General features: G+C 46.4%; 1 protein-coding gene across 2 annotated transcripts in view; it reads right to left on the bottom strand.

Moving 5' to 3' along the window:
• ATP7B (ATPase copper transporting beta) overlaps positions 1–12,336 on the bottom strand; it is a 1,159,214-nt gene that overhangs the window by 513,576 nt on the left and 633,302 nt on the right. For both annotated transcript variants that reach the window (XM_069640108.1, XM_069640109.1), the window contains exon 8: positions 2,985–3,218. In XM_069640108.1, coding sequence (XP_069496209.1) covers positions 2,985–3,218 — 234 coding nt within the window. The remainder of the gene's footprint in view (positions 1–2,984; positions 3,219–12,336) is intronic.

The following is a 12,336-nucleotide window of genomic DNA, read 5'->3' on the forward strand; positions in this document are numbered from 1 at the left end:
ACTTGTAAGGAAGGTCTCAGGAGGATCCTCATGATGGCCAAGGATGTTGAGGTTGTTAGAGATGGAGAGGTGCCGGTTATCAAGGCCAGAGTCAGAGTGAGAGTCAGAAGCAGGGGTACGAGGGGGTATGAAAGTGGAAGTAAAAGAAGCGACTGACACTCGCTTCATCGGTCTAATGATGGCAAAGGAGGCTGGCAGTGTGGGGGGCGGCTCAGACAGAGGGCCGAAGGGCCCCAAGCGGGAGGAGAGAGTGGTCAGACCTGAAGAGGGGGGTGGTGACCGGGTTAGAGATAGAGATGTCTCCATAGATGAAGGCATCAAGAGTATGTCTGGCTGAGTGGGTTGGATCGGAAGGAAGAATAGTGAGAGAGAGGGAGTCACAGAGGTCACTGAACAGTGAGGTGGCTAATTCATGAGAGTCGAGGTGAATATATTGAAGTCACCGAGTAGGAGGAGTTTGGAAGAAGAGGTCAAGAGGAGGGAAGTTGTTCCATTCAGAGTGGAAGAGAGAGATAGGGCCAGGGGGACTGTAGATGGTAGCGAGGGTGAGTGAGAGAGCAGGAGAGACCCCAAGCCTACAGACGAGGCATTCAAAAGAGGAATAGAATTGAGTAGGTATGATAGAAGCTGGGACCCACTCAGGAAAAATCAGGGCCACTACACCTCTGGGTTTGGAGACGATTTTGTAGCCCTCAGGAAGGAGAGTGTCAAGAACAGTGACAGAGCTATCATTGCACCACGTTTCGGTAAGGGCGAGGATATCGGGGTCAGAATCTTCAAGAAGGAGGCAGATGTCAGAGGAGTGTTTAACAGCAGAACAAGTATTCAGAGTAGCTAAATGAAGCCGATTACCACCTTTGAAAGATTTCCAAGGAGGGGTACAGTTCATTCATTCATTCATTCATTCATTCATTCATTCATTCATTTACAGGAGAAGACCCTCACAGAAAGTCCCTCACAGAAATTGCAGCCCAAAGGGAGGGGCTCCTAGGCTGGAAGTCCAGAGTATCAGTCAGGCATTGTGGTTATTTGGAGAAGGAAGTTGCAACAAGTCTTTGGAACGAGTTAGGGGGTTGCAAAAAAGGCATTACAAGGAGATGGGAGAGACAAAGAAGAGAGAAAGAGACTGGAGATGAGAGGGGGACAATGACAACAGGAGCCGGTTAGTTGGAGGAGGATGGCGTAAAAGGATAGCAGATACCAGAAGGAGGTTGGGGAAAAACATTAGGAGGTAGTTGTTTGGAAACAGCAGAAGGAGGAGGAATAGAATACCAGGTGGAGATTGGAATTGAACATCAGGTTTAGAACTGCAGGATGAGGGTGGAGTTGCACATCAGCATTCAGAGTGAAAAGTCATGAGGAAGTACAGGTGGCTGGTGAGGTGATAAGCAGCAAAATCAGGAAGGAACGACAGAGGACATTTGGCCGAGGAGAAGGGGTATAGGTGAGATCCCAATTTGGAGATATTACACCCATGGCGGGAAGAGGAAAGTCCATGTGCCATGGCCGCAAGGAGGAGCAGGGCTAGAAGAAGAGTTCAGGTGGAGGAGGCAGAGCAGAAAAAAAGTAAAGATTCTAAGTTAGGATTCTAAGATTCTAAGTGATCGGACTCTCTTCACCTCACCAGTGGAAACTGGGGAAGGCCAACTGAGCTAAATTTGAGAAAGAAACGAGAAGGTGGCTTCTAGAAATCTTTAAACCAGAGGTAAAGAGTACAGTAGGAAAAGCTCAGAGATAAGGAAATGGGTGCAGGAACTCCTAAAGCTGTGATTAAAACACATGTGAGATCCTAAGAAGGCGAGATGAAGGATGCAGGAATATCATGTTAATGACAAAGGGGGAGGCCATGATAATAAAAAAGGATGAGAAATCCCTTTGAGCCCTAAATGTGCTGTAGGCTTTGTAGACCCAGAATGGTAAGAAGGTAGGAGAAGACTTTCAGTCATTTGTTATATTGCCCACCCTTTCTTATAGGCCAAAACCAATGTTGTTGTCACCTTCGTGACAGCACGTAATACAAGACATTCCTGATTAACAATAAGAGTTAAAAACATGAACATTTCTTAAGACTGGGCCAGCAGGATTTGCAGCAGAACCAGCAAAGTGGCAATTTAGGATAAAGGTTCACCACAGCTGCGAAGGATCACCTAGGATTGAGGGATCTAGTGAGAGCCACTGAATAAGTGAGAATGAGGAGAACGCCAAGACAGGACCCGGAAAAGACCGCTGGAGAAATCACATGCCCCAAGTTTCACAGAATGCTTTTTTGCAGATGGCTCTTCGGCTCACATTGAATTGCGTGTAGTTACACTTACCTACCGGCTCTCAGGTTCGTCAATTCCAGATTTTAGGCGGTGAAAAATATCTGTCTACACTGTAGAGTTTCTTAAAACTAGGGACTTTGAGAAGGTTTTCTCCAGTGGATCTGAGACTCCTGGCTGTTGTGCAGAAGGGGGTGGACAGAGGACCTTCAGTTAGAGCAAAGGGAACAAGTGTCCAATTCGAATTATTATATTCTTCTCCTAGGACTGCAATGGGATATGTGTGTCACTTTGTTTAGAACTATTAATACAACGAGAAGCTACTTATATATGAGCCATTATGCAAAAGACGCAGTACAGTTTGGATCATTGATGCAGGCTCACCTGCATGTTTAAGTTCCTTTGTTGTTTAGCACTGTGAAGGTTTTGTTATGTGCATATTTGAAATACAAAAGCATTAGAACTGGCTGCAATAAACTAACAACCCCTTCTGGTACCCTCCAGGCAGGGGAGTTGCTAGGTCTGGAAAAGACCCAGGGCTATCCTAATGCCGGGACTATCAAGACTCGGGGCTACCTAGCCTTTTGGTTGTAGCCCCTGCGCTTCTATCTGGGGCTACAACCAAAAGACCCAGGGCTTTAGTTCCCTGAGCCCCCCCCCTAGCAACGCCTCTGACTCCAGGTGCAATTATTCAGTACCCTTAATCCAAGCGCATAGGCTTACCTTTGCCACATGTTCCAACCATCTCCCCAGAGCAATGAACATGAAGAGCATGGGCGGCGTGTCAAAGAACGTGATGGGACTTCGGTCTGCCTTCTCAGCGATGGCCACGATCAAAATCACCACAGAGTAAATGTAGGCAATGGTCGTGGCCAGAACAATCAGCACATCCATGTTGGCAGCTCTGTGTTTCAGGGATTTGTAAGCCTGGACATAAAAATACCGGCCACCAAGAATCTGTCAAACAAAATCAGGAAAAGATATGTTATGAATGGTCAGTAGTTATAAAAACAGAAAACTCTACATTGCAAGGCCCATAGGTTTAATTTACAACCAGCTGAGGCAGCCTTGGTGGACAGGCTTAGTCCGGTTTGAGGACTTCACTGAAGAAGCAGAGTTCAAATTTGAGTTCATATTTAGTTAGCATTTTTGGAGTTGGAGGGCAGACGTTTTGAGAAGATGGAGACCTTCCGGTTAAACGAAGGTCAACTGTAAGAGTTCAGTTTGCATTTTCAATCATTTTCCATGTATAAAAATAAGGCCTTCAGGTAACACCCCCAAAATAGGTTCTATGTCACTAACACTACCGCTGAAGGGCGAACCCAAGAACAAATGCTTTTTATTGGATGATTCAGTGCGGCCTTCAATGGGTGGATTTTTATCTAAATCGGGAGGCTTTACCCCCCCCAACCCTCCCTCACCCACGCCAATATGATCCACTGTGGGGTGTAACCTCTGCAACCCCCTAAATTGACCCCCCACCCAGACCCCTCCTCCGTGCCAGCACCGCCCAAAAAAAACATGCGCGCCCAACCACCAGCCAATCACCCCTGCCCCTGCTCACACTCCCACACACCCCAACTCCCCTCACCTACAACCTCCTGGTTCTGCATGGAGCCATTGCATAGGGTGGACGAGATTTGGATTTTTTTTTCATTCTGTATTTTCCACCTGCGCTCTATGGTATGCAGTCAACAGACCTAACACCCTAAAATGGACTTTCTCCTGCACAAGTTGATATCTAGCAAACAAGCTTACTCACAAAAATGTCAATTCAGCTTATGAAAATGTTATGACACAAATTGCCACAAACATGTTTTTGCTTTTGACCACCACCTATCTGGCTAAAGCAGAGCTGAAGAAAAGAGTGAATGGAGTAATGAGAAACAGAATACCTGGTTGGGAGATAAACTAGGGCATGCATTGGAAAAAGCCTGATTTGCTTGTGCCTTGCAGCCACTTAAACCAATGAGTGCTTGCTTTACAATGATTGTGCCAATCAGGAGTTGTGTTTGAACGTGTACGCTTAATTCCTGAATGTGCATGCTTAATTCCAGGATGATGAGCAAATACCCTTTGCTCACTCAATGCTCAGCCCCACACCTTCTTGCTGTGGTGTACTCCTTAGTGAGCACCACATCTCTCCATTTTGTCTCCCCGGTATCTGCCACACCAACCCTGCTCTCCTGCAGTGCTTCTGGTATCTCCCTCTCCCGCTATTGGCAAAATCATGCTTCAGAACCCTCACCCACACTCCCGTAGTGTTCTGGTCAAGACATCAACACAAGGGCATCACCCACTGAGGTTAGGCTTGGAGAAACGCTCGGCCTGCAGAGGTATGGCTCAGGCCATCCCTAGATTCAGCATGGTGGCATCAGCAGTCCACAGGTGCGGCAGCAACGACCAGGTAAGTAGAGATGCAACTTTTGTGTGCATGTATGCGCACGCATACAAGCGAGTGTGGATCTGTGTGTGTACGCATGCAAATGAGTGTTGTGTGTACAGGTTGCGTGTTGTGTGGCTATAATGAGGTGGTGCGTGAGGGGCGTGGGGTCAGAACGCTTGGAAGGGAGACTTTTGAGCGAGCATGGACAGGTCTTCTTACAGTGGCATTAGTGTGTTATGGGCAAAGCCATAAAGAACGTGTTCTTACATGGGAATACTGGCATAAATTGGCGGAGTCAGTATGTATATGCATTAAAGTGGCATTATGAGCAAAGGCAAAATGAGTGTGTTCTTTTGTTGCTGTGCTTTCAAATATTGCCACAACCAGCATAACCATTTCTTCTTACAGTGCCATTACTGGTATTATTGGCAAAGCCAACATGGATGTGTTACGCGGGACTACTGGCATATAACATGTAAACGTTTTCTTACATTTGGTGTATACTGTTGGCAAAGTCAACACAAAGCCTCTAAACACATGCCACTCACTAAATACCTCACTAACACACCAACCTAACTCCCAACATGGTACCTCACACAGACTGTCCACAGGGCCCAAGTATATTTTTCATTAATTCCTTAAATAAACTACTTCAAACACGAAAACTATTGGCTTTGCCAATGCGTGTAGGATTTGGGGCCGATTTCCCATTTTGGCATGATAGATTTTCTTTCTGTATACAAACTGGTGCAACTCCAAGTTTGTGCTTTTGAGAAGGTGCCTAAACTTGTTTAGCATGCCAAATTGTAAACTTAAAAAATGTGCAACGTGAATTGCAGCTACTCCCTCAAGTACTTTCGCTGCCAGATCACAGAAACTTTGCACCGCTGCAAGTGCAAAGTTGCATGTTATTAGCACTAGGGCAAAGTTGGCCCTATTTTTAAAAACACTGGAAAATATTAGAAAACGATTGCACCATGACAAGCGCAGTTTGGCATGGTATTAGCACTAATGCAAAAAAGAAACATTTTCGATGCGTTTTTTCACCAGGCCAAAGTTTGCCCTGTTTCAATAATGCAGTGAAAATGCATCCTTTTGCCCGGAATTCCTTTCAACAAATAGGAACGCAGTGGCGTCTTCACTTCCATTGTGGCAATCTAGCTACAACCAATTACCCAAATTCAATTTCTCCCTTTTACCTCGAGCAGTGCTTCAAGCCTTATCCATTGTTGCCAATGAGGTTCATTCATTCATTCATTCATTCATTCATTCATTCATTCATTCATTCATTCATTCATGCATTCATTCATTCATTCATTCAGCTAAATGCATTGCTAGTCCTGAAATAGAGATCTGCCGTTCGCTGCAGCATCTGCTCTAGCGAGGTTTGCCCATCTGAGCAATGAGGTTGCTGGGCTGTACTCTCCATCGAGGGTTACTGCAAGAAAGTATACTGCCTGAGGCCCAGACGCTCTTCGGAGCGTCGCACCTTGAAAAGAGCCAGATTTGCAGCTATAAGGCCAGTCAGGTTTCTCTGGTATTCCCCTGTTGGTGGCCCCCCAAGGATGTTGCCGTACAACTAGTCTCGATTCCTTTAAATTGACATCTTTTTTTAACACGGTTAAACAACATCTTGAGTAAAAGGAAGACATGTCAGAAAGGGTGCGCAGTAGTAACTGTGCAGTAGGAATGGTTACATGAAAAGAAAATACCATTCAGACTTAATGATATAATGTTGACATTTTATGGTATGTATGGTATAATATGAAACTGTCAGTAATGGATTTTTAAAACCGTACCTTAGATTAATTTATATGGGTAAGCAAGCACCGGCCATCCTTCAATTAACCTTGTTTGTTTCACCAGAATGTTTCAATAATTGCTAGAAATCAATTCAACCTCATAATTATTTTTTTCTTAAATATATTTTTAAGTGCAGCTTCTTATTTTTCATAGGGGATCACAAATCAATTGAAAGAATCTTTTTATTATTATTATTATATTAATATCATTATTATTATTATAGTATTTATTGAGCTCGCATCTAGCTTCAAAAAGCAAAAGAGCGCTCTACATAGGTAAACAACAGTACAGGTGCACAACGGAGAGCTTTTCCGAGGTAACAACAGAACAGATATACAGCAAAGGGGGTAGGATACAGAGTGACCCAGAGGAGGGGTACAGGTTGGTGGGGTGGAGAGGGGCGGACGGCGTCTAGCAAGTCAGGTGGCACGGGGCAACGTGATGTCCTAGGTGTTGAGGAGGAGAGGCTCCATGAAGAGGTGGGTCTTGAGTTCTTTTCTGAATTGTAGGAGCGTTGGGGCGAGGCTGATGCAGATGGGAAGGAGGTTCTATAGTCTTGGGGCATAATACATTAGCATTAGATAATGTCTAAGTACACATACATGCATTTTGACTATTAAAGTAGTGGTCAACCCCCTGCAGCTTTTTGACATGAGTGATCACTACACTAACTCTGCCCCTCAAGCAATGTATTATAAGAGTGTTTTCAACCGAGCATCACTTGCATTTAGATGCACTTCATACAGTTTAGGTCTACCTGGTCGAAAATATTTGACCTTTTCACATTTGACGGATTATTTTGGCTTGTTTTTTGGTCGAAAATGCAGGGAGAGACCCCAGCAACCTCCCCCTATTCCCTTACCCCACCCCATTTGACCAAATTACGACCAAGAAAACGATCAAAAAAAGTAAAAGGTGAAATGTTTTTCGAAGTAGGCCAATACCCTTCTGCTACCCACATGTGTTCCAACCATGGCCATCTTGTAACAACATAAAAGTCGAACATGGTTGCTTTAATTCTCAATGCTCTGATGGCACAAACTGGAGCAAAAACCCTGCCTAGTTACGCTCACAGGAGCATAACTGCTGAACCCATATGCATGCATTAGTAATGGCCTACCCCAAACCCTCACCCATAATGATAGGCTCACAATTTGTATCAAGTGTTGGCAATAAAAGGCGTAGGATTTTATTGTACAGATATGGGTTATGGCAATAACAATATCACATATCATGATGGTATCATACTTTTGGGCACCGGGTTCTGAGGTTACCCCCTCGGACCCGTTCCGCCTTCTTGTGTCCCACGACTTGTTGTGGGCACCGTACAGTGCCTTGTACTTCTTTTTGTTCTTCTCCCCTTTTTGTACGGTGGGCGGGTTCTGTGGTAAAGAAGCAAGAAGATTTGGAAGACACTGAGTAAACAGTGAACCTCCTGTTTTCTTGGGTCCCCGTTCAGGGTCCACAAACAGATTGTGCTTACTCTGAGCATGTTGCTCTCATTTATAGGACCCAGGGAGGCCCTGGGTCTTTGTTGTGTATGTGGTGGGGGCTGCTGTTGTCGCAGCCCCCGGCTGGATAGCCGACTGTCTGACCCCCTGGTGGGGGCAGATCTTTTGAACCTGGGCCCTGCCTGACGGTTGTTTTCCTTATGGCGCTTAGCACCTTGCTGTTTGGAGGAAGGGTGCGATGACTGTTCGCACCTTACCCTTCCGTGGCTTTTGTGCTGCCGAGACTGCGTGTCTCCGTAGCTGGGGGGAGGAGAGGAGCAGGCGCGGGGAGGTTGGGGCTGCCCCTCTCCCAGCTGCCGATGGTAACAGCAGTTACCCTGCCTCGCTTGTGGGATGCCCATGCAACATTGCCCATAACTGCTGAACCCATATGCATGCATTAGTAATGGCCGAACCCCAAACCCTCACCCATAATGATAGGCTCACAACTTGTATCAAGTGTTGGCAATAAAAGGCCGTAGGATTTTATTGTACAGATATGGGTTATGGCAATAACAATATCACATATCATGATGGTATCATACTTTTGGGCACCGGGTCCTGAGGTTACCCCCTCGGACCCGTGCCGCCACACGCGGGCAGGTTGCGGGCTGACCGTGTTCCCCCAAGAGTATGCCCTAGAGACAGCCCCTGTGAGCAAGTGTTGTATTGATTTCCCGAAAGAAATGCTCCGTGCCCTGCTAGACAGATGGCTGCCGTCGTGGAGAAAAAGGTCTGGGTTGCCTAGTGTAGTGGCTGGGTGTTTTATGAAACCCAGTCCTCTTGTCATACAGAATCTCTCTATCGTCCTGTTCATTTTACTTCTCGATATGTCTATAGATTTGTAGCAGTTGGCCCCTAGTCATTTCTTTCTTGGTAAGATGGCTGAGAAGTATATTTTAGTACCCCTCCAGTTGTGCGAAATGCCTGCTAGGGAGGAGCAGATTTCTTCGCATAGGATGCGTCTAGCTGTGATGACAGGTCGTTGCCCCCTAGATTGATGATCAGGAATTCTGGGGGGCCCCTGTATGCCACCAGTTCTGCTAATGTTTCGTGGACGTCAGCCCAGCGTAGGCCTCTGTATCCCCACCATGAAGTAATGGTGTTTCTGAAAGGTGGCCCTTCTTTGGTCTCTTCTGCCCATCTGCCTGTCCTGAAAACGAATGAGTGGCCAACTATCCATGCTGATCGGAGTGTGGTCCTCGATTCGCCTGTTGTTTCTGTGGTGGTGGGAGGTAGGGAAAAGAAAGAAAATTTTAGGGCGGATGGCTATATCAATTTTTGGTCTGATATATCTTTTATAACAGTCTGACTTCCATCCCCCTGTGTTTTTTAGTAGTTGCGGTGCTAAACCTCCTTGCCATGCTGCAGTGGCGGCACCTATCCTGAAGGAATGAGTGCCAAACTGTTTGGGATCCCACCCTGCTCTGCTGATTGCTTTTATCAGCACTCCTTTAAATTGGTAGCGGCTTAGGGCCGATGCATCCTTGTGGATTAAACCCCCCCCCCCCCCCCCCACTTTGGGTCGTTGTGCGTAATAGAGGTTGGTGATGCAAACTGGACAGTTTGTTGCCTCATCGATGCAACAAATATTGATGGTTCTTTTTGCACCCATTTTCGACTGTTGCATTTCTATGTTAACACTCTCCTGTCTCACCCTGATTTCCATGACGCCCAGGCCGTTTGTGGCCTTGGTGCTGGAAGCGATGAGTTCTCCTACCCAGAAAGCCCCGAAGTAGGCTAGGAAAAAGGCTGTTTTAAATAACATTATCATCTCGTATGGGTGCCAACATATGGCTTCCAAATGGCTTGCTGTCTGCACCAGTTTGCTGAAATCAAGGGGTCGGCGGGTGTCCACTTGCGGACCCTCTATTCTGCCCCATCCCTTCATTGCATAAGAGATGAGGGCGTTCTGGGTGGGGTCTGAATCGCCCCGTATTTTTGTAAAGTATGAAATTGCCACCAGGTGTCTTTTAGCCCAATCCCTTTTGAAACCTTGTTCCCGGGCCCATTTAAAAAATACTTCTATATCTTTAATCATTATTAGTTCTACGTGGTTTACACCTGTGGCTTTAAATACTGTTTGCAAACACTTACTGTACTGTGTTGCAGTGGTGCTTGCCACTGCCCTCTCTGCCATCTCCGTTAGGAAGTCTGTGAGGTTGTTGGCACCCGTTTGTTGATGTGCCTGATTCTTTTTGGGCATCCCAGCCTGGGCTCTCTGGCGCTGGCGTTGATGCCAATGTGTTGGTGTTACCCCTTTTAGAGGTGCCTGCTTTGTATTGGTCATCCCGGCCTGCACTCTCTGGTGCTGGCGTTGATGCCAATGTGTTGTTGGCACCCGTTTTAGAAGTGCCTGCTTTGTATTGGTCATCCCGGCCTGCACTCTCTGGTGCTGGCGTTGATGCTGATGTGTTGTTGGCACCCGTTTTAGAGGTGCCTGATTTTCGTTGGGCATCCCGGCCTGTGCTCTCTGGCGGTGGCGTTGATGCCGTTATTCTTGTCTTCCCATTATTGACCAGCATTCTGCTGGTATTGGCGTCATCTGTTCTTGGGCGTGCGACGCTAGCTCTCGGAATCTTGTCCACTGGAAACGAGATAAGGCATCAGCAATGTTATTATCTGCCCCTGAAATGTGCTTCGTTTTGAGTACAACGTTTACTTGTAGTGTGACTGTTGTAATGGCTCGTAATACTTTTAGTACTAAAGGGCATTTCGTAGACCTTCTGTTTATGGAGCCCACTACAGCCATGTTATCGCACCAGATCAAAAGTTCCGTATTCGCTAGTCGCCTGCCCCAGATGTGTTATGTTAGCCAGATGGGGAATATTTCTAGTAGGGTGATGTTTCTTGTCCACCCTGCTGCTTGCCATGAATTGGGCCAGTGTCCTGCCACCCATTCGGAGTCTAGTATGGCTCCAAACCCCTTGCTCCCAGCTGCGTCGGTGTATAGGACCCTGTTTGACCGGGTATTTAAAGGCGTTCGCCAAAGTAAAGACCTGTTGAAATCTCTGAGGAATTTTCCCCATGTTTCCAGGTCTTGTTTCACCTCTCTGCCTAGCCGGATATGCAAGTGTGGTTTGGTGAGTGATTTGATTTTGAACTCCAGGCTTCTGGAAAATATCCTTCCTTGAGGTATTATGTTGGATGCGAAATTGAAGCTGCCTGCTAAGGATTGTATTTCCTTTACAGTCCGCTTTTCTCTCATTATCAGGTTTTGTATTTTAGCCAGGAGTTTTGATATTTTTGTTTTGGGGATTCTGCAGAGCCCCTTTGCTGAGTCTATTTCGATGCCCAGGAAAATGATGTTTGTGTCTGGTTTGGTGGTTTTTCCCCTCGCTAGGGGAACTCCCCACTGTGCAGCCATGTGCTCCAGTTTTGCTAAAGCCCGGCCGCATTCCTCAGAGTTTGGTGGCCCTATGACCATTAAATCGTCTAGGTAATGCACTATTTTTGTCCCTGGTCTCTGCTTTAGGAGAGCCCATTGAAAAAAGGAACTGAATTGCTCAAATAGTGCACAGGATACTGCGCACCCCATGGGGAGGCATCTATCTACGTAGAATTTGTTGTTAAAAGTGAAACCTAGCCACTGCTGTGACTCTGGGTGGACTGGCAAGAGTCTGAAAGCAGATTCGATGTCCAGCTTGGCCATCAAGGCGTTTCTGCCGCACTCTTGTATGAGCCTTACCGCCTCTTGGAAATGCGTGTAAGATACAGCGGATTCAGTGTGTGGGATGCCTTCGTTTCAAGACTGGCCTTTAGGGTAGGAGAGGTGATGGATTAGTCTCATTTTCCCGGGTTCTTTTTTGGGGACCAGGCCTAGTGGAGATATTAAATAGACCTTTAAAGGCATGACGTCCCAGTGACCTGCTACCCTGCCCAGTTGCAGTTCTTTCTTGATTTTGGTTTCTACTATCTGGGGGTTGTCCCTGGCTGACTTTAGGTTCCTCGGGATGTATTGTGACCCCCTGCCCTTAAAAGGGATGAAAAAACCTTTGGTGAAACCCTGCCATAGTAACCTGCTGGTTTCCTTGTCTGGGTAGCTGTTTAGGGCGTCCCTAAAATTGCCCGGATTGATGGGCGGTCGTCCTGGTTCTAAAATTGGGATATCATTCATTCTTTGCCCTATGTACACTGGTTTTTCCCAAAATATCTGCATGGGATGTTGGATTTGACAGCCTGCTGTTTGTTCAGTTTGTGGGCATTATTTTTAGCCACCCAAGGCTGGTTCCTCCAAAAGGGCTGCTCCCCTTTTTTGGATTTATCTTTGTCATGGGATTTGCTTACTTGTGAATTTTTGCTATTTTTGGAAGAAGAATGCATGGTATCTTCTTCCTGGGGAGGTTCGGCGTTGAGGGTGTATAAATCGTTCTGGACTTCATCCCACTCGATGGCC

Source organism: Ambystoma mexicanum, chromosome 7q (genome assembly GCF_040938575.1).
Source record: "Ambystoma mexicanum isolate Mex_15411 chromosome 7q, UKY_AmexF1_1, whole genome shotgun sequence".
Lineage (NCBI taxonomy): Eukaryota > Metazoa > Chordata > Amphibia > Caudata > Ambystomatidae > Ambystoma > Ambystoma mexicanum.